This window comes from Leopardus geoffroyi, chromosome B4 (genome assembly GCF_018350155.1).
Source record: "Leopardus geoffroyi isolate Oge1 chromosome B4, O.geoffroyi_Oge1_pat1.0, whole genome shotgun sequence".
In the NCBI taxonomy this organism is placed as follows: domain Eukaryota; kingdom Metazoa; phylum Chordata; class Mammalia; order Carnivora; family Felidae; genus Leopardus; species Leopardus geoffroyi.
The window spans coordinates 11,671,435-11,697,246 of NC_059341.1; the positions used below are offsets into that span (position 1 = coordinate 11,671,435).

Sequence of the window (25,812 nt, forward strand, 5' to 3'; positions counted from 1 at the left end):
TGCCCCTATTTTTAATTTTCTGAGGAAATTCCATACTGTTTTCCAGAATGGCTGCACCAGTTTGCATTCTCACCAACAGTGCCAGAAGGTTCCCCTTTCTCCACATCCTTGCCAACATCTGTTGTTTCCTGTATTGTCCTTTCTTTTTTTCTTAATTATGCATTTATTTCTATATTTCTAAAACTTCCCTTCAGAACTGTTTTTACTGTGTTCCAGAACTTTTGGTATATTGTATTTCCACTTTTCATTTGTTTCAAAATTTTTTTAAAATTTCTGTTTTCGCTTTACTTTGACCCATTGGTTGTTCAGGAGTGTTTTGTTTAATGTCCGGTAATTTGTGAATATTCCAGTTTTCCTTCTGTTTTTCTAATTTCACACCACTGTAATTGGAAAAGGTATTTGGTATGATGATATGATTTCAGTCTTCTTAAATCTTCTAAGACTTGCTTTGTGACCTAATATATGATCTATCCTGGAGAATATTTTATATGCTCTTGAGAAAAATGTGTATTCTGCTGCTGTTAGGATGGAATGTCTGTGTATGTCTGTTAGGTCCATTTGGTCTAAAGTATAGTTTAAGTCTAATGTTTCTGTATTGATTTTCTTTCTAGAAGAATGTATTGAATCTATCACTCTCTCCTGGCCTGTAAAGTCTCTGAAGAGAAACCCCCTGATAGCCATATGGAAGTTTGCTTCTATGAGAGGATTTGTTTTTGTTTTTGCTGCTTTAAAATTCTCTTTGACGGGGTGGGGCGCCTGGGTGGCTCGGTCGGTTAAGCGTCCGACTTCGGCTCAGGTCATGATCTCACGGTCCGTGAGTTCAAGCCCCGCGTCGGGCTCTGTGCTGACAGCTCAGAGCCTGGAGCCTGTTTCCGATTCTGTGTCTCCCTCTCTCTCTGCCCCTCCCCTGTTCATGCTCTGTCTCTCTCTGTCTCAAAAATAAATAAACATTAAAAAAAAATTAAAAATAAATAAATAAATAAAATTCTCTTTGTCTTTGATTTTAGATAGTTTTATTAGAACATATCTTGGAGAATATCACTTTGGGTTGCAATTTTGGGAAGACTTAAAAGCATCATGAACTTGGATATCTAAATGTCTCTCCAGATTTAGGAAGTTCTCCATCACTGTTCCTTCAAATAAGCTTTCTGCCCCTTTCTCCCTCACTTCCTTTTGTGGCTCTCTGATAATACATATATATTATGTCTCTTAATGCCACTCAATAGTTCACAAAGACTTTCTTCACTGTTTTTCATTTTTTTCCTTTGTTGTCCTCTGACTGGATCATTTAAAATGGCCTGTCTTCTACTTCACAGATTCTTTCTTCTACTTAATCTAGTCTGATGATACTTTCTATTGCATTTTTTAATTTCATTCACTGTATTCCTTGGCTCCAGAATTTGTTTCTTTTTTATGATGATTTCTGGCTGTTAAACTTCTCATTGTGTTTGCATATTGTCTTCCTAATTTTGTTGAATTGTCCTTCTATGTTTCCTTGTAGCTCACTGAGCTTCCTTAAAACAACTATTTTGAATTCTTCATCAGGCAAATCATAGATCTTCATTTCTTAGGGGTCAGTTGCTGGAGAATTATTGTTTTTCTTATGAGGGTATCATGTTTCCTTTGTTTTTCATATTTCTTAAAGTCTTGCTTTGCTGTCTTCACGTTTGAAGTGAAGTTACCTCGTCCAGTGTTTACTGGCTGGCTTCAGAGAGAAAAACATTCCACTGGTCCTGCTACAGCTTCTGAGGCTTTTCCAGACCTTTTCTCTGGATCCTTTTGCTCCCATTTCTGTTCCTTCTTGGGAAGGAATTCTTAAGATTCTATGCCTTCTCTCAATTCTGCAAAGTCATGCCAGGTGCTGACAGCCTCCTGTTTGTTTGTTTCCCCCTCAGGCAGTGGTGAAAATGCTCAAGTTTATGGTCTCTATCTCAGTTTCATAGAGTTGGCCCAGCTTTTCACATGTGCTCACTAGCCATCTGCAAAGGCTTACTCTTGCTACCGTTTGGGATGTGCATAGGGAACTGGCCACAAGTTGGAGGGCTCAGGTACATGGAGCATTAGGAGTGCCCCTTGACCACTTGGCAGGATCTGCAGGAAAGGCATCCCCAAAGGCTCATGGTGGACTTCTGATAGAGTCGGTGAAGCAATTAATAGGATCTGTGTCCCTTGGAGGGCATCAAAGAACCCTGACTACTTGTCTGCTAGCATCTTCTTGCCTTCCAGCCATACAGCATACCACAGTTTTCTGGTAGGGTAAGAAAGAAATTGGTCTCTTTGGTGGTATCGTGCACATCTAGGGAAGCCAGATGCTTGCTCATATGTTCTCATTTCCCCAAATGGGAGAAATCATGGGCCAAAAGGTCTCCCTTGGCCCTGAGATGTGCCACCTTGGGAGAGGGATGACACTGGTAAAGCTAAACTATTCCTCTTCAATGGGTCCAATACTGTATTTAATGGGTCCCATCTCAGATTTTTTTTTAAGCTCCAGTTGTATGCTGGAACATCTTCTCTGTACTTGTAGACTTCCACAAAGGCATTCTCACTGTGGGTGATTATCAAAATATGTGCTCATTGGAGGAAGATAAAGAAAACTCCTATTCTGCCATTTTTATCTCACAGATATTTTCAAAAAGTAAAAGATAGACAACAGTTATGATTTGAAACATGGTACTATTTGTGCCAAATGTTTCCTAACTTGTAAGAATATTATATAATATGTAACATGGTCAGAGAAAGACAGATACTATATGATCTCTCTTATATGTAAAATCTAAAAATAACTAATTAAAAAAAAACTCATAGGTGTGGGGAATAGATCGGTGGTTGCCAGAGGCAGGAGCAGGGGGTTGGGAGTTGGAAAAATGAGTGAAGGGGGTCAAAAGGTAAAAGTAAAATAAAATAAGACAAACATAAACAATTTTAAAAATAGCGTATGGTAAAGGAGTAGTGCTGTTTGCTATTTCTTCTCATTATCTGGGATTTAATTTTCCTGATTTCTCACTGTGTACTTCTCTGCCTGTGCCCAAGAAATCCCCTGTTCTCCACTTGGGCAGTGTTCCCTGAAGCTGGTTTGGGGTTTTGGCAAGGCATACACAGATAGCAGCCTATGGGGGAAATTTACAAGTAGGAGAGGACTTTGTGATACGAGTAAGTGATTCATTCATGGAGATGCCACATCAAGGGAGAAAGACAAGGTGGGAAGGAGGAGATGGATTCAGAAAGGTCGGCAGGACAGATGGATAAACATAGGTGGGCTTACAACTGGAGAAACCAAGAGACTGAGCAAGGCAGAAAAAGGTAGACTGTGGCAGTTCTGCAGCAATTTGTAAGAACTTGGAAGGCATTGCCTCCGCTGGGAAGATCTGTTTTCACATAGGACAACACATTCCATAGTGCTGGGTACTGAGTTGGACCTAACATAACAAAATCAATAATTTATATCTGTTTGGTTGAAGACACTTGGTAGAGTACCAGCATTCATGAAATGGGGCAGTAGGAGTTAGTGACAATAAGATAACCAGAGGTTTCTAATAAGATTTGCAATTTTTTTTCTTTTAAGCAAGGCAATTTCAGATAATTGGTTCCTGGGCTCCCTAAGGAAAGGGGATTTTCCAGATGATCCTTTTGATGTAACAGACAGAATATGTGGAATGTTCTGTAAAATGTTAGACTATCGGTGACTTTAAATAATTTAACCACTGAAATCTTATTATCCTCCTGCCTGTGGGCTCTCTAGCAGAGAATGCAATTATATTAAATGTAGGAAATAAATGTAGGACTCTAAATTCAAGTGTGGGTACAGACTTACTTGGCATCTCGTTGCCTTTCCGAGAGTCTCATTACTCTCAGATTCCTTGTTTTCCTTTCTTCATGCTTGGCAGAGATTGCATAGTCTTAAAAACGATTGCAGACAGTCAGGGCAAGACCTTCTGAATTCAACAACCCTGTCTACCCAGATGGGTAAATGCAACTCAGTCCTTAAGAAGGAGCAAGGAAAGTGCTGGTAAAGATGAGCCAGGGTTCTGATGTAGGATGCATCGAACAATAAATTTAGTATTGGCTACACAGTCTTTGAAACATCAGATCTAGTGTTCCTGGAGTTTGTGGTATTTTCGTTTGGGGAATATCAGGGTTTATTTTACTCCTTATTATAAAAATTTTTGAATGTTTGCATACATAGAAAGAATATGTAATGAGCCTCAGTCTTAGATCGGGTTCCCTAGAAACAGACTCTGAAGCACCCATTTGGGTGTGGGTGGTTTTCTGGGGAAAGCTGCTGTGATTAGCATCTGCAGGGAGTAAGGGAAGCAGGACAGGGTGGAGGGAGATGCTGAACCACAAGGCGGTCTCAGCAAAAGCCTCAGCCAACTCTGGGGCCTCTGGATGGGCATGGCCCTTAAAGGATCTCTCCTTCCTTGAAGCAAGGGTCTGGTCTTTGCATGTAGTCTCTGCTCAGAGAGGGAGGCACAGCCTTGGACAAGCAACACTCTTCTGCTAAAGGAAATGCCTTTGCGGCAACCCAGCCAAGAGCCACCAGTCCCTCATCTAGGGTGGCCTGAAGGGGAGCACGGAGCATCGCATGACAGTATCCACTCCATTCACCCATCACTCAGCTTCCATGATTGTCAGCTGCCATGATTGTTAGCCTAGAGCCCACTTTGGTTTTTGTCTACCTCCACCCACTTGTGCCCCTTTCAGCCCCATGGTTTCTTTATTTTTTGTTGTTGTTTTTTTTTTTGACAATTTATTAAGGTGTAACTTATATACCATAAAATTCACTCATCTTAAGTGTACAACTCAATGATTTTCAGTAAATTCACCAAGTTATGTAACCCTACCCACAATCCAGTTTTAGAATCTCTTTATCACTGTAACAGCACACTCCCTTTTTAAAATTATTCCTGGTATAGTTTGAAGCAAATCATTTTAGTGAGGTTTTAATGCAATTAAGTTCTTAACTGAAGGCATCTGTTGATAGGAAAAAGAAAAGACTCATTTATATGAGTGAGGTGCCATTTAACAGTTATTTGAGGTCACAGCATGTAAGACCTTGGGAGATGTCACGAAGCCTTTTTCCAGAGAGAATGACTCTCACTCCCTTTAAGTGAGTTATTCCCAGAGGTCATCTGAGAATATCACATCTGACAGATGGCTCTGTGCATATAGTTCTACTGCGTTCCTGGAGAGAACTTGTGTCAGAGACCGGGAGCTGTTCAAGTTAAGTGTGTATGAGACAGCAGGCAGTGAGAGAGGGCTTTCTAAAAAAAGGAAATAGTGGTTCCAATGAGAGACCACCTTTGTATAGCATCAGAAAGGAGGGATGGGTATGGAGAAGACAGAAATGATAAACCACGACAAAGGGGGAAAATTCCATTTGTTGAGTGGCCAAGGTAGAAAACAAGGCATTTTCTAGAGTTTGTATAAAATCCTTTGCACATTTGTCATCCTGTTGATAAAATAAGGGGTCTAGAAAAACAAAAGAGAAGATTTTTTAAAGATAAAATATAATTCTCTACCATAAAGCCACCTTTTGAAGGTATAACATCAAGTGGTTTTAGTTTATTCACTAGATTGTGGAAACATCACCACTATATAATTCCAGAAACTTTTCATCATGCCCAAATAAACTCTGTACTCATCAGTGTTTACCCACCCTTCCATCGCCACCCCACCACCCAGCCTTTGGCAACCACAAATCTCTATAGATTTGCCTATTCTGCATATTTCGTATAAATGGAATCATGCAACATGTACCCTATGTCTCATTTCTTTCCCTTAGTGTAATGTTTTCAATATGTTGCAGTGTTGTAGTATGTACCAATACTGAATTCCTTTTTATGGCTGAATAATATTCCTTGTATGAATTATATGGATATACCACATATTGTTAATCCATCCATCAATTGGCGGCCATTTAGGTTGTTTCCACTTTTTGGCTAATAAGAGTAATTTTGGTATGTACTTCACATACCAGTTTTTATAGACAATTTTGTTTACTGCACCTAGCAATGCAATTGCTGGGTCCTAGTGTAACCCTATGTTTAAATTATCAGGAACTGCATACTGTTTTCCCCAGAGGGGCTGCGCCATTTTACATTCCGCCACCCACCCCCCCTCCCCGCCAGCAATGTGTGGATTCCAGTATGACCACATTCCCACCAACACTTGTCATTCTGGTTGTTTTGTTTTGCTTTGTTTTTAAGTTTTAGCCATCCTCTGTTTCTCTCTCTCTTTCAAAAATAAATGAACACTAAAAAAAAGTTAAGTGACCAACTTTGCCTCAGGTCATGATCTCCTGGTTCGTGGGTTCAGCCCCTCGTCAGGTTCCGTGTTGACAGCTCAGAGCCTGGAGCCTGGTTCAGAGTCTGTGTCTCCCTCTCTCTCTGCCCCTCCCCCTCTTGCGCTCTGTTCTCTCTCTCTCAAAAATAAGTAAACATTAAAAACTATTTAAATTATAGTCATCCTAGCTTGCATGAAGTGGAAAGGCACATTTCAAAAGACTCTGGCAGAAAAAAAAAGTGGTGAATGCTAGAAACGTAAGCTCTATGCTTGGGGCTCTCAATTCTGTGCCCATAAAGCTTCATTCTTTGTACTCAGTGAGTATGTTTGGTGGCCATTGGTGCTGAGAGCCCTGTCACTTGCAGGACTGTGAGGATGTCCCTTCCAGCCTCACTCGTTAAACAGAGGCTGCTCTCTTACAACACCCAGAATGATCAGAGCTCACGGTTATTTTCAAATAAACGTCTTTGTCAACACTCACCCGTAACTAAAACACTAGAAACAGAATGTGCTGAAGAGAATTGGAAAGGTAAATACTTCCGGTCCCACTGAAGAAAGTGTGTCGCTGCCTACGGTGATTTTTGTGGGTTTTTAAAGTATTTCTATATATGGATTTTTTATTTGTCTTTTTGCTTTTCCAAATATAAGAGAGGACAGTCTAAGAACCTCCTTCTAGAAAACTGTGAGTCAAGGACAGTGGCTTTGCTGAAAGTGTGTCCTGAGCCCCTTTTGCATTTGGACGGCATGTTAGACTGTAGTTGTCCTTAAAGGGTTTTTGTCATCAAAGGTACATTTAATATTTGGCTTGATGTCTACAATTAACCTGTAGAACACAAGTTATGGAGTCTTAGAGCCGTCTGCTTGGGGCTCAAGTACCTTAGAAGAGCTTACCAGAAATTGTGGGGATATTATTTATAAATGTGAATTTTCCAGGGTGTATACTCCCGTTCCATTCTGGAGAACATTTCGGGGGTCTCTGAGCAGACAGCTCCTGAAAACACTTCCTCTTTTTGTGTTCCTTGCTGCCTCTTCTGTTCCACTCTTACTGCTTTCCTCTTCCTTTGCCACATTGTTTTTTTTCTGCTGTCTGGTTTCTCTTCTAGAATCATGACTAGAGTTGCAGAGAAAAGCATCTCCCAGAAGGCAACATGAGGCAATGCCCTGCCATGGAGAACTATGTGACCGTAGATGAGCACACTGCCGCCCAGGGCACCACTTTCCTCGTCAACAGAACGAGGAGCTCAACCAGAGGGCCTTGAAGGTGCCTATGTTTTGGAGGCCAGACATTTATTTTTCTGAATACCACAGATGATGCCATTAATTGGGGTTGAGCCAGGGAGTTCTAGAAGCTTCAGAAACCGGGAAGCTGAAAGTCCCTGTCTGAGTCATGCATTAGTCAGGGTTCTCCAGGGGAACAGAGCCAACAGGATATGTGTACACATGATATTTTATATGTTTTATATAAATATATACATCTATAAAATATATATAAAGAGATTTATTGTAAGGAATTGGCTCACACTTTTGGGGAGCCTCACAAGTCCTAGGATCTGCTGGGTGAGTCCGCAAGCTGGAGACACGGGACTGCTGATGGTGTAGTCCTCATTGAAAGACCAGTCGGCTCAAGACCCAGAAAGAGCTGATGTTTTGGTTCAAGTTCAAAAGGCAAGAAAAAACAGATGTCTCAGCTCTGAGGCACTCAGGCAGGAAGAGTTCCCTCTTTCTCAGATTTTTTGTTCTGTCCAGGCCTTCACCTGATTGGATGGGGCCCACCCGCGTTAGGGAAGACATCTGCTTTACTCTCTGTATCTGGTCATATGTTAATCTTGCCAAAACAGATACCACCCTCACAGACACACCCAGAATAATGTTTGACCAAGTATCTGAGTATCATGTGTTCCAGTCAAGTTGAAACACAAAACGAACTGTCACAGCGCCAGTTGGAGATGCAGCAAAGAGAAGCTAAGGAACTATCCTGCTGTCTAGTTTGCTGGGACTCCCCTACTCTTCACCCTCAGCCCCCAGCAGCTCATGGTATTTAACCTTTTCCAGTTGTTATTTGTTAAAATCTATGTATTTAAACATGGTTCAAAAGCAAGCATGCTTTATGTGTGTTTCAGAAAAATCTTGAGTAAGAAATATTTCCTTCAAAGTCCTCGTGTGGAACTGGAGTAGTGAAGAACCATACAGTGCTTAGAACACAGGGAGCAGGGGCGCCTGGGTGGCTCAGTTGCTTGAGCCTCTGACAATTGATTTCCACTCGGGTCATGATCAAGGATCATAGGATCAAGCCCCAAGTTGGGCTGTTTGCTGAGTGTGGAGCCTGCTTAAGATTCTCTCTCCTCTCTCTCTCTCTCTGCTCCTCTCCCCTGCTCGCATGCTCTCTCTCTCTAAAAATAAATTAAAAATTAAAAAAGAAATAGAACATTGGAAAGAAGGAATGGAGTAAGGATGCATGGAACCCATGTGAGCCCCGGACCTTGGGTGCTGGAGGGAATGCTCGGTGTTGGAAGAGGGACCAGGTGGGCAGGGCTCAGAGTTCTCCTTTAGGACAATTTTAGAACTTGAGGAAAAGAAAAGCACTTCTGGCAAGAGCTTTCTTTTTGGAATCTGAAAAGCCACTGAAAGTTGCTCTGAGCTTCTGGTCTGGGGCTCATCTGCAGACCAGAGTGACTCTTCTGTCTTTAAGGACAGCAGCTACTTACACGGTCTGTCAGAAGGGGCTCTTTACTGTGCTGTGTCCCCAAACTCCTGCTGGCAGTGGGCGTGGCCAGGTGAGGCCCGCAATGTTCCTCAGCAGTGATTGATAATGAGCAAAGTGTGGGCTACAAAGGTTCAGATTCTTTCCAGGTCTTCTGTTTCTCTATTAAATTTGATGGTCACTAAGGAGGTTTTACACTCTTATTTTAACAATTTGGGGTTTTTTATGTTTATTTACTTTTGAAAAAGACAGAGACAGAACGTTTTTACAGAGAGACAGTTTCAGTTGTACCAGTGTGAACTTGAGGTCTTACTAGCGATTCATGCCTTGACCAAGTCTTTGCCCAAAGGCTGCTTCTAAGTTTTGGGCATGGCTCTTGGAATATAGTAATTCTAAATTATCACCCCAATCTCAAGATGGTAATTTTCACAAGGTTGCTGTCCACTCTTTGGGGTTAGTGGTGTCCATTCTTAATGGACCTTCTCAACTTTGAAGAACCCTTTCTATGTCACTTTTTTTATGCTGAACGCAAACATAATATGGCTTTCTAGGTTGTTAAATGTTGTCCTTGAACATGTCGCAGTGAATACCTTCAATGTCCTACTGCTTCTTGTTTCCCTCTGTGCTAAGTGTGGAAGGTCAGTGTGCGGATGCTAGAAAGAAAAAAAAAAAGAAGAAATCCACCAGCAAGCATTATTTTTGCCCACTATGGGGGAGTAGGACTCATAGGAAATACTATGTTCTAGAAGCCGCTGGCATCGTAGCCAAGAGTGAAGGTTTTGTTATATCCTCGAGCTTAGAGCACTTTGAGCACAGTGAAAGAGCAAATGCAGTGGCTGGCTTACCTGGGATGTCTGGCACCTGCCTCATTTTATTACCCTCCTCCTAAAAGAGCACATTAATCGAAGAAGACATTTCGGTGCATATATAATGCGTGTTCGTGCAATTACAAGGGAATGCTTTCAGATATTTATCCGTCAAGATATATAAATGACAGCAAGCTCCCATGGCTTAACTGCTTTTGTCTGCAGCCTGTTTTGGTCTATTTTGATCTGCCCTGTCCAGTCCACGTGCACAGATGGGGCTGTGTCATTGCCAGCCAGTCACTCACACCCTGGGGATCACGCTGTCCCCATGCACTGCTTTATATCACTCACTAACTTACCCTTTAGCAGATGATCTGAAATAGGTTTGGGACGTAATTTTATGTTTGTTTTTGCATTTTTAAAAATTTTAATTCCAGTTAGCATGCAGTGTTGTATTAGTTTCTGGTGTACAATACAGCGATTCAACACTTCTATACTCCACCCGGTACTCATCATGGCAAGTGCACTCCTTAATCCCCATCACCTATTTCACCTGTTCCCCCTCTACCCCACTTCCCCTCTGGTAACCATCAGTATACTCTCTATAACTAAGGGTCTTTTTTTGGCTTATCTCTTTCCCCCCACACACAACACACACTTTGTTTATTTTGTTTCTTAAATTCCGCATAGGAGTGAAATCGTATGGTATTTGTCTTTCTCTGACTGACTTATTTCACTTAGCATCATACCCTCTAGATCCACCCATGCTGCTGCAAATGACAAGATTTCATTCTTTTTTTATGGCTGAGTACTATTCCATTATATAAATTTATATACATACAACATCTTCTTTATCCATTCATCTCTTGATGGCCACTTGGGCTGATTCCATAATTTGGCTATGGTAAATAATGATGCAATAAACATAGGGGTGCATGTATCCTTTCGAATTAGTGTTTTTTTATTCTTTGGGGAAACATCCGGTACTGAACACTAGATCATAGGACAGTTCTGTTGTAATTGTTCAAGGAATCTCCATACTGTCTTCCACAGTGGCTCCACCAGTTTGCATTCAGCCCAACTGTGCATGAGGCTTCGTTTTTCTCCACATCCTCGCCAACGCTTGTTGTTTCTTGTGTTTTTCATTTTAGCCATTCTGATAGGTATGAGGTGATATCTCACTGTGGTTCTGATTTGCATTTCCCTGAGGATTAGTGATGTTGAGCATGTTTTCACGTGTCTATTGTCGGCATAATTTTTTAAATGAGTGATTATACAACTATGATGAAGGGTTCTCTTATTTAGACACTTGTAGGTATGACCTTCTATTGAGGGGAAGTCACAAGGTCTTGTCTGCTCAGGGTCCCTGGGCAAAGCTAGGACATTCTTCAGAGTGTGGGTGCCTACACCAAGCAAAAAGTCAAGACCCGGAGCAGAGGAGGCCCCAGTAAGATAAGATGGGTGAGGCAAAGCTCTAGCATGCAAACCAGCAGCAAGTTTAGGTGGCTGAGAGAGCCAGGAAGAAGTGAATGAATAAGGGAAGGGAATGGGTGAGATGGAGAGAAAATCGGTTCAGCCACCAGCCTGCTGAATGGAGGAGGCTCCAGAGCCCTTCCGTGGGGCACTCTGCGGCACACGCTTTGAGGATTTGCATGATTGCTTAAGGATGCCATGCGCAGCAAGATCCAGACCCCACTCGCTGTGCGTTTCTTGTACAGAATCTTTTCTTTATTCAGCAAATATTTAGTTAGCTTTTCATCTGTGCGGGGTACCATTCAAGGGCCTGGATAGAGGCAGCAAAGAGGCTGATGCTGCCTCTGCCCACATGGAGTTCACCGTCTGGGGTAGGTGGGGGCAGGGTAGGAGGACAAAGCGTTACGCAGAAGAATATACCAATAATTAACTCTACCAGGTGAGTGTCGTGTCAAAATACAGGGTCTAAGAGACAGTGTAATGGGAGGGGGCCTAATCTGGTCTGGGGGTCAGGAAAGGCTTTTCTGAAGTAATGACATTCAAGCTAGGATCCAAACAATGAGTAGGAATTAGATTTAAAAAATATGCGCGGGTTCAACAGATACAGAGGTGGCCTGGAGCCAGGCACACTGCAGTGGGCAGCTGTGACCATGACCTTTGTCAGTGCTCTTGATAGAAAGGAAACTTGGGAACTCCACAAAGGCATGGAAGATATTGCAGGTCTGAACAATAGGCAATTTTTAATTTGTTTTTGCTTTTTGAAGGCATTGTTAGACCTTTCTCACAGTCCCTGAACCCATGTGCTCTCCCACATATCTGCTATAAGCTTTTCAGTAGAGATCCTCATTGGCTGAGAAACACTAGAGCTAATATAAATATATATAATGAACTTCATGGGAAGTGGAAAAACAAAAAAAAGAATTTAAGATACCATCTTTAGGGGCACCTGGATGGCCCAGTCAGTTAAGCATCTGACTCTTGACTTCAGTTCAGGTCATGATCTCATGGTTGGTGGATTCAAGCCCTGCATGGAGCTCTGCACTGGCAGTGCAGAGGCCTGATTGGGATTCTCTCTCTCCCTCTTTCTGTCCCTCCCTGCCTCTCTCTCTCTCTCTCTCTCTCTCTCTCTCTCTCTCTAAATGAATGAATGAAATGCACTTAGGCTTGTCATAAAATCAGGGTCTTACCCAGTTGCCTTCAGATTCTGAATCTCTGAGCATGTATGAAAGTACATAGTTGCTCTCCATCGGCTTTGAACATAGTCCCTTATCCAAGATAGACAAAGATGTGCCTACAGCCCAGTGGCCACTCCCTACACGGGACTTAGCAATTTATGGACTATCTGTAACCAAGCTGTGTTCCTAGACCTATTCCAGAGCCATCATCTGCCTCTTTCAGACTTTACTGCTCCAGGAACGCAAAGCTATTTTAATACTAGAAAAATTATAACAGAAAAATGCATTGCCAAGTAAAATCTTCCTAATTAGAGCTAATTCTGGAAAGCCAGTGTGTAATAGTCAAACAATTCATGGCAGAATTTTTCTAAAAAACTGTAATTAAAACATTCAAGAATATCTGTTAATACAAAGCTCGTGCTGCGTGTGCGTGTTCTACCAGAAGGTCACTATGTGGGGCTACCGCATGTCAGTTACTGCTCGACTAACCTTGAATGTCTCAGGAATTGTGCCGTGCTAGTTTGGTAGCATTCTGACCGTCCCCTTGAGGATCCTCTTTATATAAAGTTAGAGGAAGATAACTAATGCAGAAGGAGCCACAATACTAAACTGTGAGATTATGTAATCAGGCTTAAATTTTCACAAGTTTCCATCCTAATCAAGGTCATGGGTATTTCCCCAAATCCCCCACGCATCTGTGGGGAGCAGAGAAGAGCAAGTGTTCTTCTGTCCAGAGAACCAAGGGCCCTGTGCCACCTTCCTCTGGTGGCTGCTCTGCTCCTGGCAGCTGCCACATGTGGATGGCATTGGCAGCCACTGGCTTGCACCTGCCCGAGGTCCTCAGTGGGAGGGGAGAAGGCAGTGACATTTACAAGACAGTGAAGCATGCCAAGAGTCTCCCTTGGGATTTCCTTGCATTGTCTCACTTCTCAAAGCAAACATAGTTCCCCCTTTTATAAAGGAGAAAAATGAGGCTCAGAGAGCCCAGTCCTGGGTACCTTCTCTTCTCCGTGTCTCCGACATCTCCAGTCCCGTAGTCTGGAGGCTGCCTCATACGCCCGTGACCCTCGGCTCTCCGCCTCCTTCCCTGGCCTTCATCTTGCGTAGTGCAATGAGTATTTCTATGTCTTCATGGTGCTTGATCTCTCAGACCCTCCTCTTTGATTTCCATGGTACCACACTGTCCTCCTTTGCTTCCTACCTCTCTGTCTGGTCCTTTGCTGACTCTGCTTTATCTGGATGTCTGTATTCCCAGTGCTCAGACATCCTTCTCTTATCCAACTGCAGTCTCTCCGGGGTTGGTCACATCTAGCCTCTTGGCTTTGGGGACCATCTCCGTGCTGATGACTTGTTAATCTTAAACTCTAGCCTTGATCTTTTCCCCCGAACTTCAGACTTGTATCCACAGCTACCTGCTTGACATCTTCCTCCAAAAGGCGCCTCAGATTTGTACTCAAGGCATCACATATTGTACTCAAGGCTCTAGGTCCGAGCTATCCAATGTGGTAGGGCCATGTGGCTATTTACATTAACTAAAGTTAAATGTAAAAGGCAGTTCTTCAAGTGTGCTAGCAATATTTCAAATGCACAATAGCCTCCTGAAACTAGTGGCTACCATATTGGATATTGCAGGGAAAGAGCCTTCCATCATTGTGGGAAGATCTGGTGGTCATTGCTGCCCTAGTTGTTCTTACCCTTCCAAACCTTTTCTTTCACCAGGGTCCCCCATTTCAAATAATGGCAGTACCATCTAGATGTTCCTCAAGTCAAAAATCTAGGAGGCATTCTTTTTTTTTAATTTTTTAAACATTTATTTGTTTTTGAGAGAGACAGACAGAGTGCGAGCTAGGGAGGGGCAGAGAGAGGGGGAGACACAGATCCGAAGCAGGCTCCAGGCTCTGAGCTGTCAGCAAAGGGCCTGATGTTGGGACTTGCACTCACAAACTGTGAGATCAAGACTTGAGCCAAAGTCGGCTGCTTAACCAGTTGACCCACCCAGGCGCCCCTAGGAGGCATTCTTGATCCGTCTCCTTCCTGCATGCCCCACATCAACCTCATCAGTGAGTCTTGTCTACTGTGTTTCCAGAACATACCCCACGTGTGTCCACTTCTGTCCATTTCCAATGTTCCCCAGGCTGAGCCACTGTCCTCTCTCATCTGGATGCTTGCAGCAGCTCCTCAGTGATCTGCCAACTCTACTCTTCCCTCTACAACCCATTGTCCACATAGCAGCCGGAGTGATCATTAAAAAATACAGGTTCACCTCTCCCTCAGCGGAAAACCTTCTAATGATTTCTTACTAAACCTAGAATAAACACACCCCATTTGAATATTAGTTTGAATGGTGCCTTAGTCCATTTGGGCTGCCATTACAAAGTACCATAGACAGGTGGCTTATAAATAACAGAAACTTATGTCTCACCATTTGTGAGCCTGGAAGACCCAGATCGGAGAGCCAGCATGGTCCGGTGCTAGTGAGAGCCCTATTCCAGATTGTAGACTGCCAGCTTCTTGTTGGATCCTCACATGGCAGAGATAGGGCAAGCTACCTCTCTGGGGCTCTCTTATAAGGGCACTAATCCCATTTGTGTGGGCTCCACCCTCATAGCCTAATTATCTCCCACAGGCCCCACCCCCCAAATACCATCACATTGGGTATTGGATTTCAACATGTGAACTGAGGAGAGGAGGGGCACAAGCATTCAATCCATAACACATGGCCCCACGTGATCTGGGCCTTCCTCTATCTCAATCATTCTACCCATTGCCCACCAGATTCTGGTCTCTGCTGCACTGCTGACCTCCATTTTGGTCCCCAGATATCGTAAGACCTTTCCTGTCCTAGGATCTTAGGACTGGCTCAGAAGCTCTTTGCTCTTTGCCCAGAAGCTCTTCCCCTCCATGGTCACTTGGCCGGCTGTTTCCTGCCGTCCATGCTGGAGCCCACTCAGAAGTGTCTCCACCGCTCATCTCAGGCTGCTTTCAGTTCTCTGCACACCATTATGGACTCTGTGAATGGTTAACATTTGTTTAGTTGTTGATTTATTTATTTTTCTTTCTCTTCTTCCCCCGCTGGAATATAATAGTCCAAGATACTGGGGACTCAAGTGGAATGAGACATGCTTTGCCCTCTCAGAATACAAAAAACTAAAAATGATTTGTAATTATCTTTTATCTTTTTTGAAATGTGAGCAGGTGCTTCGAGTTAAAACAGATGAATTATTTTCTCTTGAAAACTTGAACATGCTAATAATTTCTTAAGAAATCCTTTTGTCCTTTTCTCATGAGTAATGCAAAAGTAGAATTTCTTTATCAGGGTCTCAGCAATTGAGTTTCCCTTACAAAATTAAAATGCCTCCAATTGTTTCTTATCTATGGTTTTGGCTATAACTACACTTTCCCTGGCCTGCCTTGAGGGGGAGCCAGCTGGGAACCGAAGAGGCTAGTTGGAAACAGAGGAAGATGATTCCAAGGAATCCCTGAGGCCCCTTGGAAAACAATGGAAGTTGTTGCCTGGGTGGGTGGGAAATCAGTGCACACTGCAGAACCGGGCCAACATGGACTTGGAGGATGGGTTTGCTCTTGTGAGCACAGCACAGCATGGATTTGGAGGATGGTGGCAGGAAGCCTGCTGGACTGAGAATCTAGAAGCAGACCTTCGTTGGAAGACAGTATGCACGCCTTAGGAAGGGCCCTTGTCCCAAGATGCCCCTCACCCCACACCCACATCCACAGATGGTAACTCCCTCAGTAGCATCCCTTTCAGAAGTGGGTTACCTTAGATCCCAGACAGCTAAGAATTTGCTGTCTTCCCGTGCAGCCCTTCCAGCTCCACTGCTTGATTTTCAGAATCCTTTATGGTTTGACTTCATCCTCACCAGTTGCATTTTCTAGATAAGTGAGGCTGCTTCACGGACATGGTTCCTTCCCGCCTCTACCCTTTTCTTCCGCCTGCCAGGCCCTTGCTCTTGACTCCGGGTCTCTCCTGTCTGCCCTGCCTCCAGGAATCCTTTTTTCTGCAGTGCAGACAACATTGTGCTGGCCTCAGGAGGCAGAAGGGAAGTTAGGACCTGTTCTGCAGGCCACCTCCTGTGATCACGGATCTCTCCCCTCCGCAATGTCCTGTGGTCATCCAGCCAGGGTCGGGGCTTGGCAAGTCCTTGCTCGCTAGTGGTCTGACTTGTCAACCTGGGCTTCTGTAGCTGCCCAGATACAGACTAACGCTGCTGCCAAGTGCTGGGCTTATCGGAGGTGCTCAGTCAACACTTCTTTCACTGACTGTATTCCCCGGAAGATACTTAGTTCACCAAAGACTCCTTTCATGATAATTCAAGTTACTGGGCTCTTCCTGCCCCCTGGGCTTTTCTCCACTGGACTAAATATCACCCCTTCTTTAAGACAGCTCAGATTCTCCTCTTTCTGCCCTGCCCCTGGGCCCTTCTACATGTCTTTCTGTGGTTTTCCAAAGCACCTTCATTGCCCCCTACCCCACAATGTCGGAACTGTCTACAGTGTGCTTTACTTGTCTGTGTACCTTAGTCCCCACCCCACCCCGGGCCACACTGCCCTCTGTGCCCCTTGGAAACAGGGACAACATATCATCTTGTTTGATGCAAGATTATTTGATGATTTGGTGAATAAAGAAAGCATAGAATGCAAATACAGTAGAAGAAACTGTCCCCTCCCACCCTGCCCATTAATCTTGAAAACAATTTGAAGGGAATCTAATTCAGAGATCCCCCACATGGTTATGGGATACCCTTTATATTCCCCAGTCTTTAGTTTGCTAGGGATGCTGTAACAAAAATACCACAGACTAGGGAGCTTAAACAGCAAAAACTAATTTTCTCACACTTTTGGAGGCTGGGAGCCTGAGATCAGGGTCTTGGCAGATTCGGTTTTTCCAGAGGCCTCTCTCCTTGGCTTACAGCCACCTTCTTACCATGTGTCCTCATAGTCTTGTCACTGTGTGCTCATATTCTGTGCTCTCTCTCTCTCATAAGGACATCAGTCATATTGGAACCATATGACCTTATTTAACTTTTATCTCTTTAAAGACCCCATCTCCAAATACAGTCACCTCTGAGATATATACTGGGGATTAGGACTTGCACATCTGAAGTTGGGCTGTGGAATACAAGCCAGTCCATAACACCCTGACATTGAGAAGGCAAAACGGCCAGAATCAAAGGATAATGGCACCTAAGGAGTTACACTGATCCGGTCCGTGAAGGTGGAGAGGCATGTGTTTGTGTTTTGGAATTTTCTGAACAGACTGAGCCAGGAAGATATTGGGAAACTGAAGTCTATGAAAAAAAGATGTTTTTATTATTAGAGTAGGATTTGTCGAAAGAGGAAATAGAGAGAAAAGGGCTTGCATGAAATAAACCCTTAATCTTCCCAGAGTGGCTGGGAGACTGCCCCCAGGAGCAGGATGTGTGGGTACCAAAGCCAAGGGAAGCGGTGAGGATTAAGAGCGCAGGCCTAGGAGCCGGACGGCTGCCCTGTGTGGGAGGAGGGAAATCCCAGGCACCGCCAAGCCGGGACTTAATTGAGGAAAGGGCCGGGAAGATAGGCCTTTCTTTCTCCAGGCTGGGTGAAAAAACACACACATCTGCCATCTGGACCTTGGGGTCTCACAGTCGAAAAATGCTTCACTTCTGGCCTCACTCAATTACAGCCTGCTTGTTTCAAGACTGTCTTCTCCTTAGGACTAAATGTGAATGGGGGAGATGGTTCTGGAGAAACACATTTATAACCAGCCTTGCTCTGGGGCACACAAAGGCCATCTTGCTTTGTAACCATGGCCCTGGCTCTTTTCCACGGTCACTACCTAGTTATGTGACAGTCTTTGTGAATTTCAAGGCATATTAGCTATAACACTGCTTTTTAATGATCCTAGCATTACCCCGAAGATTTCTCCGACCCCTCGCTAAAATTAACAGCACAGCCCTATACTGTTTGGCTTTTGAGAGGGAGAAAAAGTTTTCCTTGACCCTGGTAGGGTCCCTGGCCAGCTCTGTAGATGAACCTGACAAAGACAGATGAGCGGGAGGAAAGCCAACACCCGTTAATGAACTTTTGCAGGTACTTGACATCCTTCACCCGGGGGAGTGATCAGAGCCTGAAGCCTTTGTAACCTTTTACACAAACAGTATGTGTGAAGATTTGACAGGAACAAAGGAGTTTGGGCCAGGGGCAGTAAATGGTAGAGAGACTTGGGGGAAGTTGAATGAGAATTGTTGCCATATTCCTCTGGTGCAGTCTGTGGGCTGGTAGAGTATGTCTCCAGTCAAAGGAGAACTTATTTCTTGCCTTTAGACCAAAAAGGGGGAACTTTTTCCTACATCTCCTGCTTAATTGCTCTCAGCTCAGAATATATTTTATGGCAAGGAAGCATGTTTTGGGGTGACATATTCTGGTTTCCTTCAGCCTTCTTCATATTTTATTATACCTAACTTCTAGAGGAATAGGTTTTTGGAGCCCATGTGTCAGCATTAGCACAAGTGCTGTCTTTTAACAAACGTGTAGATATTGTTATAAGATAAGAAAACATTTTAAATTATAATTAGCAGTGAATTTTAAAACAACGGGATAACATCTGTGGAAACTACATGGAGAAGTTCAAGTGCATGGAAAGAACAGCGCATTCTACCCGGTACTAACAATACAGCATGATGCGCTGACCAGGTCCCGTCGCTGTATGGTTGTGTGCCCCACAGTGGAATCAGAACTTGGCAGTGTACTTGATCCAGTGACTTTGAAATTATGTTTCTTGACAATGATTTTTTAATGTGAGGAGATTCACGTTACTTAAAATTTTGCAAATAACCTGAATTTTGTTGAGGCTATGACATCAAAATATTTCGTATTTGCGTATTTAAAATTCACATGCAGTGGTAGCCATACAATGTGATAAGCGAGGAAGATCAGAGACTGAGCAAACCCAAGTTCAACACAAAGGCAGGTTGCTGTAAATTAATGTCAAAATCTATGGGGTGCCTGGGTGGCTCATTCGGTTCAGTGTAAGACTCTTGATTTCAGCTCAGGTTGTGATCTCACGGTTCATGAAATCAAGAAATCGAGACCCACGTCAGGCTCCATGCTGACAGCATGGAACCTGCTTGGGGTTCTCTGTCTCTCTGTGTCTCCTCTCTGCCTCTCTCTCTCTCTCAAAATAAATAAATAAACCTTAAAATACTAAAAATTAATGTCAAAGTTTAAATTGAGAAGAGTAGAGATTTTTTAATGATCTCTGTCCTCTCCCTTAATCTTGAATAGCCAGTCTCTTTCTACATGGACATCCCCCAGTGAACCTCTCTCCCAGAGCCACCATTAATTAATTTTACTTGTGGATCCATCATGATGGTTCTCCTCCCTTTCCCCAGTCACCTGACCGCTCCCCTTCTAACTCCATTCTGATGCCTGGCAGGCTGTCATTGGAGAACTACATTTCTAACATGGAGCTTTAACCCTTGCACTTGGGAAACTTGCCGGAGAAGGGTTTTGATTCAAGAAAGCAGCCTGTCAGCTCAGCAGCCCGTCAACCCACCTCCTCATGATCCAGGGGCCTGAAAATGAGACACCCCCCTCGCCACTCTTCCAAACTTATTTCCCCATCAGCGAGTCTGGGATTTTGGTTGTTCACAAATGGCTTTCGAAATAAGCAGGTGTCTTAGCTCAGGCTGCCATAACAAAATACTGGAAACAGGGCAGCGTAAATGACAGACATGTATTTCTCACAGTTCTGGAGTCTGACATATCCAAGCTCAAGGTGCCAACTGATGTGGTTCCTTTTAAGGACTCTCTTCCTGACTTGCAGATGGCCTTCTGCTTGCTGTGTCCTCACATGGCGGGGGCGGGGGGGGGGGTGGGAGAACAGAGGAGAGAGAGAGGGATAGAGGGAGAAGAGGGGAGAGAACTGGACTGGGCTTTCAGATTTCTCTTCTCATAACGACGCTGATCCCTTCATGGGGACCCCACTCTCGTGACCTCATCTAAACTAAATACTTGCCGGAGCGCCTGGGTGGCTCAGTCGGTTAAGCATCTGACTTTGGCTCAGGTCATGATCTCGTGGTTCGTGACTTTGAGCCCCTCATCAGGCTCTGTGCTGACAGCTCAGAGCCTGGAGCCTGCTTCGGATTCTGTGTCTCCCTCTCTGTCTGCCCCTCCCATACTCATTCTCTGTCTCTCTCTGTCTCAAAACTAAATGAACATTAAAAAAAATTTAAACTAAATACCTGCCAAAGGCCCCCGTCTTCAAATACCATCACACTGGGGGGTAGGGCTTTGACATATGAATATGGGGGGTGGGGTGGGCATAAACATTCAGTCTGTAACAGTAGCCATTCGAAGTGTATGCTTAAGGAGATTTTTGAAGAGTATAAAGCGATTTGCAAGTTTTAAGGCATTTTTATGAGTATTGTTATGTTTTGGCAAGTGTTTAGACTTCTCTCCTGTGCCTTGGTTTCTAAGGAAACCAAATACTTTCTGAGCAGTGTTCAGAACGATGAAACCCTGGTGCCGTTTGAACTTTCAGAAGTGAAATAGCAAATGTGCGGAGCATTGAGGCTGTGACAGTACATGCTATAGCTGGACCTTACCCTTCAACTCTGATGCTTCCATTCTTACTACATGGCTGCCCTATCAGGGTACAAGTATTTGATTCAATAGCCTCCGTTAATACCTTACTTATCACATTGGAGAAAAGAGGACTTTGAGAGAATGGGAAGCAGGAAAGATCAGTTTTGAAGGAGGGAATCTGGTAAAGGTGGGTCATAGGGTAACAAGGGCGGGAGGCAGGGGTAGAGGAAGGGGTGCGCATTCTTGCCTGAGGTCTTCTGGTAGCCTGCAGAGCAGAGGGTGTGAGCAGAACCGGTGGTAAGAAAGCACGGGAACACTCAGAAGGGGAGCCATTATTGGAAGGTGGGCCAATGGTGGAGAATGAGGAGGGGCACGATCAAAACAGACCTTTCCTTCTTCACAGCTGCTGCTGCCTTGATTGGCACCTGTGGTTCATGGTAGGTGGCACATAGTGGGCACCCAGTAAATCTTAAATGAATGCTCGAACAGATCATCACCTGAAGTGAATGCCCCCAGGTGAATGTGCACAGGTTCCCCCTTGCCCTGGCAGCTGGGCGTCTTCCAGAGTAATTCCTCAAGGTCTCCAGAGTTCTTCCACTGAAGCTCATTGCATGAAGGGTCTAGAAACACGAAGACTGGGGAGAGCTTGATGTATAGCTGCTAAGAGGGGATGTCTTAGGATTTTGGTTTCCTTAAGGATGGACCATTTGGACAACCCGGTCATCAAAAGGTAGTTTCTCCCCTGATGTTTCCATTTCTTTTCACTCTTTGAATTGCTTCTTATTTCTCCTGAGCATCTTTTCTTTTCTTATTTCTATTGCTGTTTGCTTTGGAAACTAGACGTTACCCAAGCACAACATCGCTTAGAATGACTCTAGGTAATGGGAGAGACTCGAACACCTAGGCCTTTTATAGCCACAATTGGTTTTCTTTGTTGGCTTTTTAAGAGGAAGGTTTTGATGGATCAGATATTGCACATTAATTGTCATGAATTGCAGAAAATGAGTCCTAGCTTCATGTGTTTGTGTATGTGTGGGTGTGTTACTGCTAGGGCATGGCTTATACTACATCTCTTAAAGCTGAAAAAGTGGTTTGTGAAAGTGTTTTATGAGTTTAATATTTCAAATAAGTCTTCATTTTGTTTTTGGAAATTCTGTTTCTTTTTATAAAAGAGAATAGTATTAATATATCTCTTGAAGCTAATATTCAAGATGGCTTAATTATCTGAAAAAAAGCCCTGTTTTTCTTAGAGAAGTATATGTTCTAAGAATTTTAAGGCTAAAGTGTTCAATTGTTCCTATTCAGAATTGTACGATTCTGTCACTTTGTTAAACCCAGAGCAGCATTAACTATCAGAGCTGAAGGGGGCTATAAGGGTTGCCCTCCAGGGCATTTTGACTTTTGACAACCTAGGCAATAAATAATAAACACGAAGAAAACGTTAAGTGCAATGTGAAACTCAAAGCAAATTAAAATTAAATATTGTCACCGAAAAAACCAGTGCAGATGATGTAATGGGGTGTCATTCTTCTTTCTTTTTTTTGTAAATGACAATTAGCTTTCAGGTTCTGAAAGCCAGTGTTGGATATGGTTGACTAAGTTAACCCCCTTATTTTACGGATAAAAAGACTGAGGTCCAAAGATTCAAGGAATGCCCATGCCTTCAGCATATTAGGGGCGGAACTTGGTCAAGAGCCCAAACATCCTGTTGGCTGTTTACTGCTTTGCCCACAACACTGCCCCCCATACCCCCTATCCTTCCAGACCTTTAAGGATATTCTCTTATGCAAAGGAGGCATCCTATCCATCATCCCCCTACATCTGATGATGCCAATATTCTGGAAAGTTATTCTGACTTTACATTGTCATAGCAGGATGGATGCAAAGACCAGAAGACTTCTCAGGCCGGGCTAGTCCATGGGTCCTGGTTTATTTTTATTCTCTTTATTTCATTCTGGATGCTTATACCATCGTGGAATAGAAACACTTCCCTGGTATAGCTTCTGGGGCATAGATGGGGCAAAACCTAAATCTGAAAATGAATATTTTTGGAAGCCAATTTGGTTCTTCTGTCATATTGACATCTCTTAATGATGGCTTTCCCTGAACAATTCAACAGGTCCTCTCAAACTTCTTATTTCTTTTTTTTTTTTTTAAAACAACAACAGCGTATCCGGTGGAGAGCTGTTTGATCGGATAGTGGAGAAAGGATTTTACACAGAGAAAGATGCCAGCACCCTCATCCGCCAGGTCTTGGATGCCGTCTACTATCTCCATAGAATGGGCATTGTCCACAGGGACCTCAAGGTAAGGCGGTCGCCTAGCAACATCCTCCAGCAGCTCTTCTACCCACAGTACACCTGTCCAAGGGGATTGGCTCCAGAAGATGGCTGAGGTTGCCTTGATGGAGATATGGGTGGAATGAATGGGAGGCATTTGTGTTGTTAGTTGTCAGGGCCATTGGGAGCCAGAGGTAGCTTGAAAGATGATGAGGGGCTGGCCACCATTTGGGAGATTTTATAACTGCTATGCAGCCAAAGGGCCACAGGGAGATAGGTTGTGTATTGCTTCAAGCCCACCTAAAAGGTAATTTTGTTCAAGACACAGAGGCCATGTTAACCCTTCTCCCAATACAGTTTTTCACAGTGTTCTCCCAGTTCTGGCCCCATTTCAGCACAATACACTGTGTGAAAGAAAGGGAGCAAGTAAGTGGAGGGCATAACACGAGAAAGGAAATGGAAGGTTATTGGGAAAGATGGGTTAAACGACCTACAATCACAGCCATCCCCCAGCGTCCTGTAGGTTACAGGCTTACCTGTTCTTTTTTTTTTTTTTTTTTTGTATAAAAGATTATTTTAACATTTATTTATTTTAGAGAGAGATAGAACAGAGGAGGGGCAGAGAGTGGGGAGGGAACAGAGGATCTGAAGTGGCCTCTATGCTGATAGCAGAGAGCCTGATGCAGGCCTCAAACTCACAAACTGGGAGATCATGACCTGAGCCGAAGTTGGATGCTTAACCCACTGAGCCACCCAGGCGCCCCAGTCTTACTTGTCCTTGATGAGGTGTTGGCATACTGACCCTTCACCCAATAGCACTGAAGGACCTGGGCCTTACTTGGGCATCTTGGCATCACATCCCTCTCCGGATCAGTATAGATACCAAAGGGCAGATATCCAACATATGCTATCAAGAGTAGATATCGAACACATTGATTTGAAGAACAGCAAAAGGCAACATTGTTCACCAAGGCTGTAATGTGGCTTCATTCGACAGTGGACACAGGTCCAGGCCCCAGGGCTCCCTTCACCTGTCAAGATAGAAACTCCACCCCAGCCCACATACCTGCTGCTCATATCAAAAACACGGGATTATAATGTACTGAAGCCATGCTATGCGTGACTGTGTGAAATCTAAATCAATTTAAAGAACAAACCATAAACATTTGTTAAAACAGAATTTCGGCATCTGCCCGTTATCTAGTACTGGGTGTGAAGGTATAACATGGTGTAGCTTTTCTCTTCATAAGGTCTCCCTGTAAAGTTTTCTCTTCTCTATATTATTTTCCAGCAACCAGAATAGTGGCTCCCAAATGTTAGCCTGCATAAGAATTGTCTGGAGGGCCATTGCTTGCCCCACCCCAGAGGTTCCGATTCTATAGGTCTGCAGTGGACCTGGGAATGTGCATTTCTAAGGGATTTCTAGGTGATCCTGATGTTGCCCTGGGATTACTCATGGAGAACTTCCGGGCAAGGGTGTCTGTGAATGTCGATGGGGTCCTTACAGACTTTGCCCTTTGCAGGCTTCTTGATGGCTGAAATGGCTGTGGGCACAAATTAGCTAATCTTCAGGACCCGGAGGTCCTTTCCCGGGCTAAGTAAGGGCTCACTAAGCCCACTTGGCGCCTCTGTGCCTGCTGTGCTCTCTTGTGCCCTCACCAAATGCCGATTCTCTGCTTCCAGAACACAGGAGGCAGGTCTCTGAACAAGTTAGTGCGATGACCACAGAGGTGTGATGCGATGCGCTAGCTGTGTGTACTCGATAGAAATAATTCCCACGCAGATGACATTCCTAGAGGGGCCATGTTATGCGTGACTGTGTTTATTCCCCCTTCGAAAGGCAGATGGGCTGTGCAGGAGTTATAGCTGTCTACGCCCACATGGCGCTTTCAGAGAAGTGCTTGTAGCTCCCAGCTGGTGCAGCTGTGAGACCGCCAGGCTTGTCCCCGCAGAGAGAACATTGCCACGTTAGGACTGTTCGTCATTGCTTTTCAGAGGCACAAGGGAGTTTGACCTACGTGGCAGGAGTTGGGGTTGGGATAGTAAATTTTCACAAATATCTTAGAAAAAGAAAACAAACTGTATGATCCAGGTCAGAGCAATAGAGAACATGATCAGGTTAATATAAGATTAGGTCGCAGTCTGGGATACCGCCATGCCCCTGCAAATACACCTCCACCTCCCTCCAGCAAGGTACTCTTGTGTCGTCTTGCCCCAGGAAGCTACTAGAGATAATGAGAGACAGACAGGAAGTGCCCACTAACTGACCCCTCAGATTAGGACAGGGCTTCTCAGCCCCTGCAGTGTGTCCTTTGCCGCGGGGGGGCTGTTCTATGCATTGTTGGATGTGTAGCCACATCCCTGACTGCTACCCACTAGATGCCCATAGACTCCTGCAGTTGTGACAACCAAAGACATTGCCAAATATCCCCCTGGGATGCCAAATTGCCCCCAGTTGAGAATCACTGGATTAGGAGGGTGATTATGTATAATATAAACTTTATAGGAAGTAT

At 44.0% G+C, this 25,812-nt stretch overlaps 1 protein-coding gene across 5 annotated transcripts in view; it reads left to right on the forward strand.

Annotated features, from left to right (window-relative positions):
• The window catches only part of CAMK1D (calcium/calmodulin dependent protein kinase ID), a 438,187-nt gene that overhangs the window by 348,164 nt on the left and 64,211 nt on the right, over positions 1–25,812 (forward strand). For all 5 annotated transcript variants that reach the window (XM_045463125.1, XM_045463127.1, XM_045463126.1 and 2 more), the window contains one exon: positions 23,189–23,327. In XM_045463125.1, coding sequence (XP_045319081.1) covers positions 23,189–23,327 — 139 coding nt within the window. The remainder of the gene's footprint in view (positions 1–23,188; positions 23,328–25,812) is intronic.